At 41.7% G+C, this 20,006-nt stretch overlaps 1 protein-coding gene across 1 annotated transcript in view; it reads left to right on the top strand.

Annotated features, from left to right (window-relative positions):
- The window catches only part of SPRED2 (sprouty related EVH1 domain containing 2), a 128,042-nt gene that overhangs the window by 88,839 nt on the left and 19,197 nt on the right, over nt 1–20,006 (top strand). Inside the window, exons 2-4 of the mRNA XM_023224092.2 lie at nt 3,458–3,635; nt 11,914–12,082; nt 14,631–14,695. Coding sequence (XP_023079860.1) covers nt 3,458–3,635; nt 11,914–12,082; nt 14,631–14,695 — 412 coding nt within the window. The remainder of the gene's footprint in view (nt 1–3,457; nt 3,636–11,913; nt 12,083–14,630; nt 14,696–20,006) is intronic.

The raw sequence follows: 20,006 nt of genomic DNA, 5'->3' as shown, positions 1-20,006 counted from the left end.
TTGAGTTCTGCTTGGTGATACCACTGGAGGGTTTGTTTGAGTAGAGTGATCTGACTTACCTTTCTATTTTCTGGGTTAAGTTGGGCAAACATGGAAACAAGGATGCCAGTTAGAAGGCTATTGCAGTAATCTCAATGGAAGGTGATGGCAGTTGGATCAGGTCAGTGTCAGTAGAAGTGGTAAAAAGTGGATCCTGGATATATTTTGAAGAGAGAACTAGAAGGATGAGGAGGTGTCAGGAACCAAGAGTTCAACCTGAAACGTGTTGATTGTGGTACGTATTAGACACCTATGTAGAGACTTCACATGGGCCCTTGGTTCCACTGGACTGAATCTCACAGAAGAGACCTGGATGGAAATGTGAATTTGGGAACTGTTGGTATGTAGAAGGTGTTTAAGTGGAGGAAGTTGGCCCTAACTTGGATCATGGATGACTTAACCACAGTTACAGGAGGAAGGGCAGAGAGAGTGCTGGTACAAAGCGTAGGCACAGTGGTGGGCACAGGCAAAAGGCCTCCTGTGATTTTGTCTATTTTCTCAGTGAAGCTAAAGCAACTTCATCCATCATCTGAGAGTGAGGGGGTAGGAGGCCGTGTAAAGTTGTCTTTGGGGGACAGATCAGGGAAATGTAGCAGGATGCCAGGTGGCACTTAAGGACTCACTCGAGAGTCATGTTTGTGGCTTTCAAACTAGTCCTATGAGCATACTAGAGTGGGGTTTTTCCCTTGCACTATGTCCGGCAGCCTGGGTGGGGTTACGGAGTAGGTAAATGATAGGATTTAACTCCACTGGGGTCATGCCAGGCAATGGCAATAAGCAAGGGGAGGGGTAGAGAATCAGTTGAGAATGTGGCATTTGGGGGAGGGCAAAAGTGGTCAGAACAATAGATTGTTGACCCCAACAGGGTAAAGAATTATTAGAGTCTGGAGGGAGAGAGCTGCAAAGTTACGAGGTTGTCAGAGAGCAGGATGCTTACAATTGAGTTATGGAGGTGGTGCAGATGTTGGTAATGACAAGATTCACGGTTGACCTGGGCATGAACGGCTGAAGTTGGTTGTAAGACAAGGGCATTGGAAGGAAAGAGGGCCAGAAATTGAGAGGCCAGGGAATTGGAGGGATCCTCCGAGTCAATAATGAAATTATCAAGAATCGGGCCAGGAATCATGGTGGAGATATGGAGAGTCAGTGAGCCTGGTTGCTGAAGTCTTCAAGGAATGAAGGAAAGTGAGGTCTGTGGAAGAGTGAAGAAGGGTTGTGAGGGGGGCATGGTCAGCGTGTGAGCTTCACACTGGTGGGAGGCTGAACAGTCTGCAGCAGTGGCAAGCACCATACCCACAACTAGGCCCAGCAGGGTGCAGTGGGGAGACAGAAATCAGCCCTGGGAGAATGGGCCACAGAGGCCCAGCCGAGAGTGCATTTTAATTTAGGTTAGGAAAGGGAAAGGAACTTATATGAGGTACCTAGAGTATCAGATTCATAGAGACAAGACAGTAGAATGGTGGGTGCCGGGGCTAGGGGTGGAGGAAGTGGGGAAGGGGGAGTTAGTATTTTTCATGGGTACATAGTTTCCGTTTGGGATGATGAAAAGTTCTAGAGGTAGATGGGGGTGATGGTTGACCAACAGTGTGGGTGTAATTAATGCCACTGAACTTGTATGGTTAAAATGGGAAATTTTATATCATTCATATTTTACCACAGTGAAAAAAAAATGAAAGGAATGATCAGAAGAGGGGATGAGGAAGTAAAGGGAATGGTAGACCTTGGATTTGGGGTGCCAAGGGAGGTCAGCTGGGTGACGGTGGAGGGTTAGCCATAGGGGGTCGTGGAAAATCTGGTGGCTTTGCCTTTAGCGGTGAGTGAGGTGAGCAGGGCTATGGGGCACTGCCTCCACGTCTCTGGCCAATTGCGGGGGCCAAGTTCTGAGTGCCCGGGCTGAGGGCGTCTTCCCGGAGGCCCAGGGAACGAGGGGGGTTCTTTGTTACTCTGCAGCTTTGTTTCCCGAGAATCTGTTATAACGCCTGGCATATGCAAGATGCAAATATATGTTTGAATGAGTAAAAATGAATTCTATCCAAAGAAAGAAAACAGCAAGTGAGAATGTAATGGCCTTGCCAAAAATCCAAATAAATTTCCCCCAAAAGTGATGAAGAATGAAAAGAAGCTAGAGTTGGTCTCTGGGGGAGAAAAAGGATTTTTGGCAAATGTACAGAAGAACTTATTATGAAATTGAGGTTTTAGACTGGAAGAAATAAAATCATAAACAGAAGGCTACAAATGTGTGAAGGGTTATTGGAATTGAAATATTTTCCTACCTAGATATGTGATTTCATGGTGAATTTATGATTTGCAAGTAGATTATCCTATTTTATGCTAAATAAGATTCTTGGCTTTATAAAATGTTAAAACTTGGTCATTCATTTTCAACTAATTTTAAAGGGTTGAAACCATAGTACCCTTTTAATAGGTTTGTAGTTTAGGCACGGTGGCTCATGCCTGTAATCCCAGCACTTTGGGAGGCCAAGGTGGGTGAATCACCTGAGGTCAGGAGTTCCAGACCAGCCTGCCAACGTGGTGAAACTCCATCTCTACTAAAAATACCAAAAACTGACCAGGCATGGTGGCAGGTGCCTGTAATCCCAGCTACTTGGGAGGCTGAGTCAGGAGAATTGCTCGAACCCAGGAGGCGGGGGTTGCAGTGAGCCGAGGTCATGCCATTGCACTCCAGTCTGGGCAACCAGAGCGAAACTCCGTCTCAAAAAAAGAAAAAATAAATAAAAAAAAGGAAAACCAAAATAGGCATGTGTCTTTCCAACCTAAAGATACTAAATTATAGAAATCAACTCATTTATCAGTACTGACACCTAGAAACTGGAAAATATTGTGCCTGTATAATCTTTTGATCACAAGTAATTTTTAATTACTAGGTGTCTTTTTAAAAATGTACTTTTGGCCGGGCGCGGTGGCTCAAGCCTGTAATCCCAGCACTTTGGGAGGCCGAGATGGGCGGATCACGAGGTCAGGAGATCAAGACCATCCTGGCTAACACGTTGAAACCCCGTCTCTACTAAAAAAAAGATACAAAAAACTAGCCAGGCGACGTGGCGGGCGCCTGTAGTCCCAGCTACTCAGGAGGCTGAGGCAGGAGAATGGCGTGAACCCGGGAGGTGGAGCTTGCAGTGAGCTGAGATCCGGCCACTGCACTCCAGCCTGGGCGACAGAGCCAGACTCCGTTTCAAAAAACAAAAAAAAAAAAAAATGTACTTTTATATTGAGTTTAAGTGTTTTGTTTTTTTCCCTAAAAGTTGAGATGGATCACTTTTTAAGGTTGCCTGCAGGCATAGATTTCTTTCGATAAGTCCAAAAAAGTGTTGGCTGGTGGTCACCTTGCATTGTGAAACGTGTTCTGCAACTACTAGACCATTGTCATGCCCCGTTCTTCTTGTTGTTGTCGTTTTAGTGACAGCTATATTGTGCGTGTCAAGGCTGTGGTTATGACCAGAGATGACTCCAGCGGGGGATGGTTCCCACAGGAAGGAGGCGGGATCAGTCGTGTCGGGGTCTGTAAGGTCATGCACCCTGAAGGCAATGGACGAAGCGGCTTTCTCATCCATGGTGAACGACAGAAAGACAAACTGGTAATGGCAGACATACATCACGTGGGTTAAATTAGTGACAACTGCTTTATTTACATTAAATCATAGTACTATAGTACTCTTTCCTTAACGTATTTTTTTCTTTCTTTCTCTGACTTCAAACTCTTGCAAAAGCTTCAAAAGTTAGAACCCCGGAGCTGGTGCCAAATTGCAAAATGTGACTGTCCTTTCCAGCAAAGTCTCTTTTGACCACACGCTTTATCTGAGATGCTTAGAAGTATATTTGGCTGTTTTATTTGCATCTTTGATTAAGATGTCTAACATTGTAAAAAGGTATTCAAAACAAAAGTGTACTCTTTTATTATTATGAATCACATTGTACTGAGCTGTGCAGTCAGTGTTTTAAAAATGTAGAGTTTATTCATGGAGCATGCCATTGAGGTTTGGATGGTGGCAGGTAAAATACAAAGGCAAGATATCATCTGACATTAGACTATTTATCAATAAATGTTTTCAAGCTTTTATTTCATGCCCTAATGAATAAAACATGCATGGAAAAAGAAAGTAACAAAAAGTAGTGGTATCTATCATACTTTGGTTTGTTTTTGGTTTTGTTTTTTGTTTTGAGACGGAGTCTCGCTCTGTCGCCCAGGCTGGAGTGCAGTGGCACGATGTCGGCTCACTGCAACCCCTGCCTCCCAGGTTCAAGCAGTTCTGCTGCTGAGTAACTGGGACTACAGGTGTGCGCCACCACACCCAGCTAGTTTTTGTATCTTTAGTAGAGACGGGGTTTCACCATATTGACCAGGTTGGTCTCGAACTCCTGACCTGAGGTGATCCACCCACCTCGGCCTCCCAAAGTGCTGGGATTACAGGCATGAGCCACCGCGCCCAGCCCATACTTCTATAAATTATTATCCATGCTTATAGATAAATACTTTGGAGAGTAATCATCGTCTCCCAAGGGTGGGGAATTGATACTTCATAATATACAGTCTTAGGGAGGAACTCAAATGTTCAGTTCTATGTTATGAGGGAATCTATGATAGGAAGGAAAATTGAATGTCCAAAATCTGTTTTAAATTCATGGCCCTAAACATGGAGGAACACTACTTCTATCTGTATTTGATCATGGAGTGTATACTCAGAAGCCAACAGATGATTCAGAATGTGCAGGATTGTGCAGGATCCCACAGAGAAAATGCAAAGACACCACAAGAATATGTCAGTGTTGCATTTGAGACCCTTTACAGCAGCATCTGTTGGGTTTTATGTGTTAAGTGTACAAATTTAATCTTCTTTTGCAAGCACTTCTTATAGTTTAAAAAATTTACAAAATAGATAAGGCAGAACAATTTGTAAATGTTACATATGGGTTAACAGAAATATTATTTTCACATTTGATTTCATTTCTGAAAATTTGAAGGGAGAAGACAGCTAATTTTAAAAAGTGTTTGTTCAGGAAATACCGTATATAATAGTCGAATAATGAAAACATTCTTGTTTATAACATTTTTGCAATAAAAAGCAATGTAACTACATTACCAATAAAAAGTAAAATGACTACCATTTATCTAGCATTTACCATGTACTAAGTACAATCCAGCCCTTCAGTTAGATCTGTCGTTGTATCCCTACAGCAGCCTATATAATTGTAATTGAAGAAATTATGATTCAGAAAGATTCCTTGTTCTTAGTGTCCTGTTTTGGGGGCCTGGAACCAGTATTTGATTCTCTTGTCACTCTGACCCCAAAACTGAACAACCACCCTTAGCCCTTTGATGTAATTTTCCCATTTTGTACTTTTTTAAAAATAAGACAGGATCTCACTTTGTTGCCCAGGCTGGCCTCCAACTCCTGAGCTCCAAATGGTCCTCCCACCTCATCCTCTGGAGTAGCTGGGGCTACAGACACATGCCACTGTGCCCGGCCATATTTTTAAACAGTCGTGTATCTCATTTATTTTGCCTTAAACATTCTCTTTCAAGACTATCATGAAACAGCATTGCCCTAACGTTCTCATATGAAATTTTCCATGTTGCTGATATCAGTTTGATGTTTCATTATTTGACCACCTCCTTAGTGTCAAATATTAAGGTTCTTCCCCTCACCTCAGTGTTAGGAATACACCTATGTGAATTTTCCACGTTTATTATATTTTTGGAATAATTTAGGAGGTCATGTTTGTATGACTTTTGATACATGTGCAAGGAGCTGCCACCAGTATTAGAATTTCCTTTAACACATTGAGGGATATAAAATATACATATATATAATATATGTATAATACTTATTGCTTACTAATGAGATAAAATGTTTTTCTGTTTGTTAAACAGTTGTAACTGTGAATTAATTATCTGTTGATGTCCTTTGTATATTTACTTATCGGGGCCTTATTTTTCTCCTTGATGTGTATGCCCTCTTGCATAGTAAGGATATGAATCTCCATCTGTCATATTTGCTGCAAGTATATTTTTATAATCTGTTGCTTGCCCTTTAGTTCTTATTTTTATATATATAGAAATTTTTTCCACGTCTTTGGTCTTTTTGTTTTTAGGGTTATTCTGTGTTTTACCAGATAATCTTTTCTGAAGGGTTATGTTCTTAGAGCTACATTTTCCTGGTATTTCTATGGTTTGTCATAGAATACTTCAACCTAAAGTGGCCCTTTAGCTTGTCTAATCTAGTCACTTTTAAGACATTACTAGTGCATAGTAGACTTTCACCATTTGTTCCGGGTCCTTTAAGTAAATAACCTCAGTTAAATTCCTACAACATTTTGAAGGAGGAAGATATTACTATTTCCACATTGTAGTGGGGAAACTCAATGCTCTAAGAAGTGAGCCACATCCTTGGCATGGGACGGGCAGTGTCACCAGCAGAGCCAGCGTTTGAGCTCATTTCTTTGCAAAATCAAGCCTGTCCCTTCACACTAACTCGGCATACTATTAGGGCAGTCCAGTCCTCTGTCCACCCCCGCTGAGTCGTGGACCAACTTACGTTGTTTGTTGCTAGTGTACACATAGATTGTGCTATCCTAAAAGTGTGCCTCATCCCCTCCCCCATCATGTTTCTCCATCTCCCCACCCCCTTTTCCTGTCCACTTTACATTCCTTGACTCCACACTTGTGGGCTTTTATATTCACTGGTACCTAAATCATACACCCATATGTCCTGTTGTACTTCTCTATCTCTGCATCCCTTACCTTGCCTGTTTCACACTCTGAGAAATTCTGGATTCCTGTACTGTGTAGTACTTAACCCTCCCCTCACCCATACCCAGCATATCCATGCCCGTGCGTGCGTGCACACACACACACACAAGCACACGCACACAGTCTCCTTCCCTCTCTCCCCCCCCACCCTCCACCCTCCCTCTCTCCCTCTCCTTCTCTCCTTAGAGATATGATACCTCTTCCTTTGGCCTCTCAAGCTTCTCTAATGCAACGCTAGTGCCCACTGGAGACTATGCACCCACATGGGAGCTCTGCAAATGTGATGAGTTATTGAGGAACCCCCCTCTAAAAGGTGGAATGGCAAAGAAAAGATGAAGATTATTTTTAGGATATATTGGATGGATGGTATCAGAGTTCCCAGTATTCCAACTAGGGCATGAAGTGCTCTTTCTGGTAGAAACAGTGTTGTCAGTTTTTACAATACAGTGCAGGTGTAGAATTCGGCACATCGTGGGAGTTTGTTTCGTTACATATTGAGGGCTGTGAACTTAACTACCATTGTTTCTATGGGAAAAGTCTCTGTTCCAGACACCCATTCACAAGTAGTTATTCAGATCATTTTTTAGTAAGCTGGGGACGGTCAAGCCTGAGAAATTATATGTAAATTAAAATTTTCTAAGTTGAATCTCTTTTTAGATGGATTAAAGAAGTTTACTCCTTAAACAAATCTTGTGAGAAACCTCTTTATGGAGACTAATCCCAAAATCTAAGAGATCGATCATTCCAGGCATTGCCCATGTGTAGGTCAGTGAGCATTCTCACATAACATTTGGTGGGAATTTGAGCTGGCAAAGCTCTTTGAAAAGCAATTTGGCAGGATTTTAATTTTAAATGTGCATATCTTTTTACCTAGCAGTTCACATCTAGAACACTATCCTTTAGAAAAAGAATTAAACACACAGAGATTTATGGACAGCAACAGTTCTTAAACTTTTTTGGTCTCAGGATCCCTTTACACTGCAAAATTTTATTCAGGACCTCAAAGAGCTTTTAGTTTGGTGAGTTACAGCTATTTATAACTTACCATATTAGAAATTAAAACAAAAAAAAATTTAGAACTTTTAATTAAACAATATTGTTACTATAAATGACATTTTTTTTTTTTTTTTTTTTTTTGAGACGGAGTCTCACTCTGTCGCCCAGGCTGGAGTGCAGTGGCCGGATCTCAGCTCACTGCAAGCTCCGCCTCCCGGGTTCACGCCATTCTCCTGCCTCAGCCTCCTGAGTAGCTGGGACTACAGGCACCCACCACCTCGCCCGGCTAGTTTTTTTTGTATTTTTTTAGTAGAGACGGGGTTTCACCGTGTTAGCCAGGAAGATCTCGATCTTCTGACCTTGTGATCCGCCCGTCTCGGCCTCCCAAAGTGTTGGGATTACAGGCTTGAACCACCGCGCCCGGCCCTATAAATGACATCTTTATGGCAAATAACTATAATTTTTCCAGAACAAAAGTAATTATGAGAAAAGTGGCATTGCTTTATGTTTTTGAAGATCTCATTAATATCTGGCTTACCAGAAAATAGCTGGATTCTGGTATCTGCTCCTGCTTTTAATCTGTAATATATTATTTTGATTGAAGTATATAAAGAAAATTCAGCTACTCACAGAGAAGGGGAGTTGGTAAGGGGAGAAATATTTTAATAGCCTTTTCAGACAATTGTAGATATTCTTCTTTGATACTACACTAAAACTCAACCATGTGGAATCTGAAACCTGTCAATGAACCTTTCATACTCTTACATTACAACCCACTGGTTTATCTTTCACTTTCAATAGATCTTTTCCTCATCCCTGATTTTATAACATCATGCACTGGTCACCTGAAAAATAATGCTCCACTGAGTAAAGCAGATCTTCCAAATGTTGATACATTTTATTCGATAATATAAAAAAACTACATTTCTTAATATTGCCACTGACTCATTAAAAAAAAAAAAAAACTACATTTCTTAATATTGCCACTGACTCATTAGAAAAGGCTTTAAGTACCAGGAAGCTGTCTAGAATTCTAATTTATACTTGAAATATAGATCAGGATGTAAATTGCAGCGTTGTCTTCAAGGTGACCAATTCTTGTTGACATCAATGCCCGTTGAGTATGGAGAATGGTTGAATAAATCTAATACACCCATACAGACTAATTAAACAGTTCTTTTTACCTTCCTGTATCTCTGTGACATATTTTTAAGGAAAATAGAAAGCAAGTTAAAAACAACTTATAGATGTGGCTACATTTAAACACAGTTACCCTTACGCAGAAACTTACCTGTGTATATGTAAAAAGCCACAAAACGGAAACTGGGATTGTGCCCGCTTTACTGACAGTGGGGAACTCGACAGAGAGAGATGTTGACAGGGAAGGGAGAGATGAGTAGGAATGGAGTCCTCATGGCTTCAGCTAATACTTAAATCTCTCACAACATGTATTTCTTGTGTAGTTTTTAAGTCTCCAACAAGAACATAATCACTTTTTTTCTCCTTATGCATCTTATTTAAACGGGTATTTTTTAAAGCCTTTCTCAAGTTTTAAGTTAGCGTCTAATTGTGTGTGCCAAAACTTCACCAGAGTTTATATCTGTTGGGAAGATTAAAGCATCTAAACCTTTTCATTTTTGTCTTTAAACTTAGATACATATGATACTATTTTGCTTTAGAGGACATAAAGAGATGGTATCTGATTTCCCCCTTCACTTAAGTGGCTGAACTATTTTACTTAACTTTTTTTTTTTTTTTTTTTTTGAGACAGAGTCTCGCTTTGTCACCCAGGCTAGAGTGCAGTGGTGCAGTCTCGGCTCACTGCAAGCTCCGCCTCCAGGGTTCACACCATTCTCCTGCCTCAGCCTCCCGAGTAGCTGGGACTACAGGCGCCCGCCACCAGGCCTGGCTCATTTTTTGTATTTTAAGTAGTGATGGAGTTTCACCATGTTAGCCAGGTTGGTCTCGATCTCCTGACCTCATGATCTGCCTGCCTCGGCCTCCCAAAGTGCTGGTATTACAGGCGTGAGCCACTGCGCCCGGTCATTTTACGTAAACTTTTCTGAGAAAATGTACCTTTGGAATAATTTCAGATTTGGAAAATGTCAACCAAAGACTAATTTTTTTCACCCCGAAAATATGGAGAAACTAAGAGTCTTTGTTTTTATAATACAAAAAGTTTATTCTGAGACTTTGAATTGAGACTATTAAATTCTAAAATAGATAACATTTGTTAGTTAAATTCTTGATTATTTGGATTTCCCCAATGTGGAATGGGGCTGGGCTGACATTTAATCATTGTGCTATTCTTAGGGGGAAATGGCTATAATAAGCAATTTAATCATAAATAGAATTATGGGAGGGGACTGTTGTCCGATCTCAATACAATGTATAAAGTTAACTGCTTGGGACTACTATTTGATATACCAATTTGAATATTATTCTCATTTTTTTATTAAGTTAGGGAACATTCATTAGGCAACCCTTAATTTATTTTTCATTTGTTCTTTCCTTTTGTTGAGACAGAGTCTCACTCTGTCACCTGGGCTGGAGTACAGTGGCACAGCACTTTCTCAGCTCACTGCAGCCTCAACCTCCCGGACTCAAGCGATCCTCCCACCTCAGTCTCCTGAGTAGCTAGAACTATAGACGTGCGCCGCCACACCCAGCTAATTTTTGTATTTTAGGTAGAGACAGGGTCCTGCCATTTTCCCCAGACTGGTCTCAAACTCCTGGGCTCAAGTGATCCTCTTGCCTCAGCCCCCAAAAGTGCTGGGATTACAGGCATGAGCCACTCTACTGGCCTCCTTCTTTTTCCTTTGATCTATTCTTAGAAGTTATACTTATTTAAAGATATTCTCTAATTTACATGTTTACTAATTTAGGCAGGTCTTTACTCTTGTCCTTCATTTAGTCTAAATTAATAAGATCACATTGTGGTAAACGCAGATCTTTGCCAGAACAAGTTTGGGCTATTAAAACTCAGCAAAATCGTTATGGTGTTTGTAATGAAGCCATAGGAATAAATATTTTAAGGAGTTTGAGTTTTTTAATAAAGAAAGAAGTTTACATTCAAATTATTGCAATATTACCTATAATATTAAATAAACTCTAGTATCTCTATCAACTGTGTTACACACAGGGAGTTGTTTTATAATCTTGACTTTTTGCAGGCTAGTTAGGGGAACAAGACTAATATACATGAAAGTGTTAGAGAATAGTTTGAAATCAGGTACTAAATTGTGAAGATGACAAGGAGAACTGGAGTACATGTAAGAGTAAAACTTGACAGGGAAGATACACTGGACAATGAGTGTGAATTAGGGTTCTCATTTATTCAGTGTTTTCAGAGCATGTTCCTGTTCTCATTGATAACATTGGTGTTCTTTCCATCTTAGAGATAAAAAGATCAGTCTATCCATTATAACTCAATAAAAGCCAGTTCTGAGACTAAATTGCTAGAAACTTGAAGATTGTTCTATTAATCCAAACATAAAGTTAATAGAGACTCAGATCAGGGTGGCAGCAACTGAAATGGGGTTGATACAAAAGCTGTTGAAGGAAAAATGAAATGGACCTGGTGATTAATAATACAGGGGATAGGCAGAGGAGGCAAAGATGACCACAGAGATGTTGAGCCAGAGAAAGAGTGGAGACGGATTGGCATTGCCAGAAGTTGGGAGAGGAGAAATTTTAGAGTAAAGTTGATTTTTCAACTTTTGGAATTTGGAGCCTTAGGGGAGGGAAGCTAGATGGCCTTCAATACAAAGACCCCAACATGAAAGCAGTAATCTGAAATACAGCAAAGACCCAAGACCTGGGCATCAGCTTAGTGCCCTGTAGCCAGGGGCCAGGAGGAAGAGGAATGACTGTGATGAAGAGAGTGTGGTGAAGGGGTAAAGCCAGGACAGTGGGGAGCAGCGAAGATTGGATGGTCAGCAGCCAAGCAAAGCCTTCTTTCCAATTGGAGAGACTCACAGATATGTGAAGGCAGGGGTTGGAGGGATTTTGGTAGTTGCCACCAGTGATGGTTCCTAATTAGACTTCTGTAACCAGACATCATCATGGCTGTTCCACTAGTAACCAGCCTGTGTGTTTCCATCCTTCAGGTGGTATTGGAATGCTATGTAAGAAAGGACTTGGTCTACACCAAAGCCAATCCAACGTTTCATCATTGGAAGGTCGATAATAGGAAGTTTGGACTTACTTTCCAAAGCCCTGCTGATGCCCGAGCCTTTGACAGGGGAGTAAGGAAAGCAATCGAAGACCTTATAGAAGGTATTGAACTTGTCACTGCATTCTTAGTGGGACTATGGAAATGTTCCAAATTCTTTTTAATTCCAATAGTCTGCCATCATATATTTGTGGTTTATTAGTGGGAGGGTTTGGGGCCAGGTCAGTAGATGCCAAAACTTTTGGAATATCCAAGGAGAGTAATTAAAGTGATAATGCAGGCAAAAGGAGATGGGTTTCAGAGTAAGGAGTAATCCCAATTGATTTTTGGACTCTGCCATGAAAAAACAAACAGGCAGGTTCTGGATTTCCATGTGCATGTATTTTTGACTGCTTTCACCTTGTCCTGACTATTGAAATGGCTTTGGTCTGGTCTGTCTTGGCTCAGAAGTAGAGTATGGATTCTGGCGGGCCCAGACGGCTCCTGGCCTACCCACTATCCTGTAATCAGAGGCCCGGGGTGTACGGCTGCCACTGAAAAGGAAAGGGATCTGTGACCTCTGGAGCCCTGGTTCGGTTTAGGCCTTGGTCTCTGGGTAAGTGAGTAGTAGGCATTGTGTTACATCTGATCATGGCCTGGAGGCCCTTGGGCAGTCAGTTCTCATAGTGGACTTGGCTAGAGTCCACAGATGCAAACACAAAAATTCTCCACTGCAGCACATCCACATATCAAATCAGAGCATTAAAGAAGCCATAGACAGGGCCCTGTGAAGAAAGAAATATCAAGCAAGGCATATTAATGCCAAATTCAGATCTTGGGGAAATTAATCACCAAAGAATATGTGTTTCATTTGCTTAAGAAATAAAAGTGTTCTGAAGTCATTTTCTTCATTATGGATTTGGGGGAAGAGAAAAAAAGCCAGTCTTAAAAGACAAATTACCTAACATTATAATCAGTAGTAAGACAAGTCTAGCTAGAACATGAACCCATAAACAACTATGAGATAGCCAAAAAGAGGTGATAAAAACCAGTGTTCAAATTATAGGTCTGACATAAGTGGCAAATATTTAAAATGTTATTAAACATAGCTTTTTCATGTTTAGAGAAAAAATAGCTCCTATATTATTGATAGATGTTCGCATTCTGTCCATGTACTTAATTGTACCACATTTCATTCTCCTACTTGTAATTTTTTTCTCTATATACATTCTATCTAGCTTTTTTTCCACCAGTTTTCCTTGAACATTGGTTTAATGGAGTAATTCAGAGTAGAGAGAACTCTTGAAAGACCAGTAGGAGTTGCACAGAACATATTATGGAACTGGTTTTTTTTCTCCTGCAGTCTCTTATTGGAAATTTAAGTATTTCTCATCATTTCTGAGCAATTCTGTTAATTTCAATTTCATGTAATAGCAAAATATTTTCTTTTTCTTTTTTCTTTTTTTTTTTTTTTTTGAGACGGAGTCTCACTCTGTTACCCAGACTGGAGTGCAGTGGTGTGATCTCGGCTCATTGCAACCTCCGTCTCCCAGGTTCAAGCGATTCTCATGCCTCAGCCTCCCCAGTAGCTAAGATTACAGGCGTCCACCACCACACCCAGCTAATGTTTGTATTTTTAGTAGAGACAGGGTTTCACTATGTTGGCCAGGCTGGTCTCGAACACCTGACCTCGTGATCTGCCCACCTCAGCCTCCCAAAGTGCTGGGATTACAGGCATGAGCCACCGCGCCCAGCCAACAAAGTATTTTCTAAATGCATATTTTAAAAGGTCTAACCAAGAAAAGGAAAAGAGAATAAATTTCCCTTTTGGTATATCTGTCACTGATGCAATTTTAAATACGTTCTTCTTTTGGCCAATTAAGTTGATCCATGCATTATTATCTGCTATTCAGGGTGGTAGGGGGAAGTAGGGCAGTTGTACCTGATTCGCATACCAGAATGAAGAAAAAGGTGAACAAGTAAATACGTTGAACTTTAAAGTCCAGTTGGTTCCATGATGGAATAAGGAGGGTTTTCTAGCAAGAGCTGTAATTTTGACTTGGAAAAACAAAGCAAACTCACTGATGCCTTGGTATTGCAAGAGAAAACCCCCTTGCACAGGTGTCCCCTTAGAAGGGAGCCCACAATTTGGGATTTAGAAATAGAATATCTCAATTCAGAACTGGACACAACCATACAAGCTATTGAGCTAAAATGCCTTCATTGGTAGATGAAAAGACCAGAGGCGCTAAGTACAGTTTACACAGTGAGATTGTGGCAGGTCTCACTTAGAGGTTCCCCGTCCAGTGCTTTTCGCACTACAAAGCTGGGACCTCAGGGTCACTACAGAGGCTGGGCTCGATGCGTGTCCCTCAGAGGAGCAGGCAGCCTCTCCCCTCCTCCACGGTGCCTCTCTGTGTGCTTATTCTTTAGCAGAAGTTTGAGAGATTAATTGGGAACAACAGCAGGCAAAGTTAATTTAGGGAGCATCCTGGTAAAAATCAATTAAAGAAAAGTAAATTAAAAGCACTCAATTCCCAGGTAACTTATTTCTACTGGTAATTCACATGCAAAAAGAATGGAATTTGGTTTTATTAAAATATCCTTTTTTAAAGGGTTGGATTTGATGTATCCTCTTGGGAAACACTTTTTATGACATTTTTGTCTTTTTAGGTTCAACAACATCATCTTCCACCATCCATAATGAAGCTGAGCTTGGAGATGATGACGTTTTTACAGTAAGTTTCCTTTGTCCTTTGCTTTCCAGATTAGTTGTTGAATAATCAGAAAGGTTTTGTTTAAGGGCATGAGGCACAGTTTGCAATGTGGCGCTTGCTGTTGCTGTTTGGACGGCTCAGAGTGATCTCTGTCTTACTACAATCTTTCTTGAGCTGGGTCTGTCCCTGTTGCTCACGCTGCAGTGTCATCTGCCACACAGCACAGCAGTGTCAGCTCTCTCAGGTCTGTCCAAGGTTCTTAAAGTCTTTGCTCAGATTTAGGATGACTAGCTGCCCTGGTTTGCCCAAGTCTGTCCTGGTTTCAGCACAGAATGTCGCTAGTCCTGGGGAACACCTCAATCCCAGGCAAACAAGAACAATTGCTAGCCCTATTTGGAGTCTTCTGTGAACACGCTTCCCTCCCTGGCATCAAGGGGGAAAGCCAGCACTCTTTCCTGATGAGTAATTAAACATCTGATAAGAAAGGCCTGAAGGCTGACTTAAGGTTAGGCCCAAATGTGCTAACGCAGGAAAGGGCTTAGCTGTTTTGACACAGCTTGAGTTAATGGGATGGAACTGGAAGCAGAATGATTTCTCAGCTTGCTGCTTCAATTAAATCCTGTGCTTCTAGAAGTTAATTAACAAATAGTTCATTGCCTGCCTGCTGTGTGCTTAGAGCAACAAGTTACGCTGGACAGCATTTTCTTTCTTTCCTATTTATTTATTTATTTATTTTCAAAAATGGGATTTCGCTGTGCTGCCTAGACTGGTCTTGAACTCCTGGGCTCAAGCCGTCCTCCAACTTCAGCCTCCCAAAGTGCTGGGATTACAGGTTTATAGGCTTGAGCCACCACACCCAGCCTGGACAGCATTTTCAAATTCTGGGCCTTCACCCACAATAAGAAATATATGTATGTTGTGACCCAGGACACATATGTCAATAGATATCTAAACCAAATCATATTTCATCCTCTGCATTCTGATTTTTTTCTGTTTCATTTTCTTCCATTTTTTATTATAAAACTTTTCAAGCACACAGAAAAATGTAAAGTACAGTGAATGCCTGCATACCCTACACCTAACATTGAGCAGCTGTAACATTTGGGCACATTTGCTTGATCTGTGCAAGCGTGTGCTTAAACACACACAAATATTTTTCTTGTTGATCCATTTGAAAGTAAGTCACCTCTCACACTTTAGCATGTATCCCCTGAAGTTCACAAAGGAATTTCAGGGCAGTGAAACTACTCTGTATGTCACTGTAATGGCAGATGCATGTCATTATACATTTGTCCAAACCTGTAGCATGTATAACACCTGAATCCTAATGTAAACTGTAGCCTTTGGGTGATAGTGATGTGTCAGTGTACTTCATTGATTGTCACAAATGTACCACTGTGGTGGTGGTGTTGATAATGGGGGACTTTGCATGTGTGGGGACAGGGGAAATCTCTACTTTCCACTCAGTTTTGCTGTGAAACTAGAACTGCTCCCAAAAAAAAAAAGTCTAATAAAAATAATTTATAAAAGAAATAAGGCATTTTCCTGCATAAACATACCACCATTACTATCCCTTAGAAAATTAATAAGAATTTCATAGTGTCATCTAATATCCACTTCATAGTTCCCCAGTTGTCCCAGGAGTGTCTTTTGTAAGCTGGTTTTTATTTTATATTTTAATATATTGGGTGCAACCCATTAAACTTTCTTCCATTGTACTCATGGTTTGCAACTGATTTGAAAAACCATTGCTTTGGGAATGCAAAGGTATGTAAGCCATGGCTCCAACCCTCAAAGAGATCACAAGATGTTTTGCAGAAATGAGACTGACCCATGAGAGGCTTACAGACTGTGAAAAGTAGTCTGGTTGAGAGATGAAGGAGGGGCATGGGATCAAAAAAGTCCTTGCTGGTGGTGAGGCTGGACTGAACCTCTCAGTTGCATTTGAATGGGGTTCAGGAAGGGGCTTCAGGACCTGGGAGCCATATGGGCAAAGGTGGAAGCAGGGGTGTGCATGGTATGTAGCCTGAGCATTGACGACCCAATCTGACTTGAACTGAGTGTGCCGAGGGGGGTTCAGGAAATGAACTCAGTTGTCCTTCCTTGGATTGGCTGGTGTGTTGTGGCTCCAAACAGGCTTCCTATAGTGCTCCAAGCAGATCCTCTCAACAGTTGGCATGTTGCTTACATCTGTTCCTTTGTCACATTTTGAGAGACAAACAACAGCAGGCGGGTTAAAGGTGGCTTCCTGTGCTCCAGAGCAAGCCTGTCATTCCCAGCTGCTTCCCAGCTACCTGCCAGAAGTGATTTATAGAATCAGAAGAGGGTGAGAGGGAAAGGGATGATGGAAGCCAGAATCCCTCCTGGTTTTGTCCTTTAATCCACAGGGGATCCATGTGCTACTCTAGGCTAACACCAAATGCCTGGAAGAAAGTTTAGAAGCAGCCCCTGCGGCTTCCAGGCACTTGCATACTCACTGGAGAAAGAGCACCACTTAATTTCTTGTATTCTGTATAGACCGTGGTGTCTGTGATCAATTGCCTTCATTCCATTGGTTTACAAACAAGGACCTATTAACTATAGTACCTCCTTTCCCTAGAAAAGCCCAGTCATTAGGCCATTGACTCTTAGGAACACATTCCATGGGAAAATGGGTCATTGGGACTTACAAACCAGGTCCCTCTTCCTTTATGAGCTCCCTGTCGTTAGATTTTCTGTCCTGAGGTAATAAAATGTCTGGAACCTAAAAGCCAGGGACATGAGCACTGCTTTAGCTCAGGTGTAGTCTACAGCTTCCCGAAGTGTGGCTGTGTTCTAAAACTTACTGGTAAGACAGATATTTAGAACTTGGAACTCATTTATCATAGGGTATAAATGAGGATAAGACTCTCCTACAACGTATGATGGATCAGAATGATAACAATTTTCTGAGGGGACAGCATGTGTGTGGGAAAACCTTTAGTGTTGGAACATGAGGAACCAGGTGTGTAGCTTTTCTGTTTCTGCTGCTGGAGCCAGAGGTTTCCCTCTGTTTCAGGAGATTCCTGTGGCTGAGGAGGAAAACAGGATATTGATACACAAGAGCAAAGCACTCCTTAATATTCTACATTAACAAAGCCTGTGGGAAGAGGCATCCCCAGCCGCCCTGTGGAGCGGCTGTTTGGACTTGGATGCTCACAAAGTATGGCTGTCTCTGCTCACACTTTCCCAGCTCTCATGGTCATCCCTCAGACCAGCTTGTCCTGACCTCTCAGGATGCTAAAACTGCGTTGCACTCCTCGGAAGCAAATGCTCTGCTGCCCGTTGCCTGCACCATTCCCTCTGCAGTCTTCCCGTGCCGCTCCTTTCCATCTCACTGACCCCAGCTTGCTGGGTGATCACATCTTTCCTGCTGGAGTTTCCTTCTGAGTTTTGGGCTCTTTATTCCCTTCATGTTTCCTTATATTTCTCCTTAACCAATTATGATTGTTCTTTCTTCTTTAAAATCCCATAGCACTTGGTATTGTATTCCTCTCCTGCCAGTTGAAAGCCTGCCCTTTCTGTTTTCTTTTCATAATTTATTTGCTGGACGAATGAATCTTCACCTGATTAGATTATAGGCAAGTAATTCATCATGGTAGTCTCTACAATCCAGCAAAGCTTTGCTCTGTAGATGCTCAATAAATAGGTAAAAAGAAATGGGCTGAATGAATGGATATAGTATATATAATAATCATAGGTTTTCATATTTTATTCATTTGCTTTATTGTTATCCTCGGGGACTATTTAAAGCTAGGTGATTTTGAGGGATTCTTAGGTTTGTGTTGTTTCTTTTAGCTGTGTCTCTGCTCAGTCCACAGTTAGGATCTCAGCCCACAGTGCCATCACTCATGATAAGCCTGCTAAGGCATCTTCTTGCCCTCCTATCAACTCTCTCCCTTACAGCAGGGTCCCTTCTCGGCCCCTCTGCTCTGTGGGGGACCTCAATTGTAGAGGTGAATCCAATTGAGCACAAACACCTAAGAGGCAAGGGTGTACCCCGGCATTAAATATGGGTGCATCACGGCTTTCCCGCATCTGAACCATTTGGTACAAACTTACAAGTTGAATAATGCAAAGAATGTAAAACAACAAGAACAAAAAATTTCAGCATTCCGTGTTGGGGAGTCTTTTGGCGTTGCCAAGAGTTAGCATACTGTTGTTGGTGCCTCTCCCAGACAGCTTTTCTTTTACTCCAGAGCTGGAGAGACTTGAGAGGCACGGAATTGAACGACCCTGAAGTCTGTTTCCCCTGTTGGGTGTCTATAACTGACACGTCTTGAGGAGGCCCAGGTAAACTTGAGCTATGAAAAGTTTAGCTCTGTGGATAAGCTGAGCTGGTTTGCTCTCCAGCTTAGGACCAGCATCCTCCCAGGACCCTGCAATTGGGGACTGGGTGAGGGTTTGGAGCTGGGCAAGGAGGTAATTGGGGATGGAGCATGGGAGTAGAGAAAAACTGGCTGATTATGGAGAACTGGAGAGGTTTTAGGCTTTCTGGTCCTTTAACGAACAAATTTCTAAATTCCTATGGCTAGGATTTAGTCCATTAAAACCTGGTGGTTTATTTACTGCTGCAGAATTCTAAAATTGTTTCTAAATTTTATTAGCATCTTCAGATGGACAAAGATAATTTCTAAGTGATCTTGGGAGAATGCAGCTGCAGTATATTCGTACTCGGAGAGCAGGCTCATCTGGAGTCTGTGTCGAGCATTGTTGCTTCAGCTGCCGTTGTGCTGAGTGGCCGGACAATGGCCCTGAATCTGGGGGATTAGGGAAATAGTTGCTTTATAGGAAGATACTTGTGGGCGTATAAATTAGCCAAGTATTCATCTTCCATAATAAAAAGCCCTCAAATAGCATCTACATCTGAAAATCAGGAAGCAAAACCATGACATTTTGAAAACAGAGAGAAATACCAGAAGAAAGAGCCCCACAAGAATTGAAAACGAGTTTCTCTGGGGAGTGAGAAGCTGAGATGGAGAGGGCTGAAACAAGGGGCTACTGTTTGATTCATTAAATAGCATATATGCACTGCTTTGATTTTTTAAAAAGAAAGGAAGAATGAGAGGGGGTTTTCGTGGAAGGGTTGCCAAGGGAGGAGTGAGGAGAGACACCTGAGTTCCAGCCATCCTGATTTCCGCCATCTGAGGGTTTAGATAGATTCGAGGGACTCAGCAGAGATGGTGGTCTGTGGCCCTGGGCGCTCCTGGGAGTGGCCGCCACTGTTTTCTCAGCCTCATGTTAGGAAATAGGACATCTACCTGGTAAATAATGGCATATTAGAAGTAGGGTAAGTGACGAGAGTTAGCTGGAA

This window comes from Piliocolobus tephrosceles, chromosome 15, assembly GCF_002776525.5.
Source record: "Piliocolobus tephrosceles isolate RC106 chromosome 15, ASM277652v3, whole genome shotgun sequence".
Taxonomy (NCBI): Eukaryota; Metazoa; Chordata; class Mammalia; order Primates; family Cercopithecidae; genus Piliocolobus; species Piliocolobus tephrosceles.
This window is presented reverse-complemented; position numbering and strand designations above follow the sequence as displayed.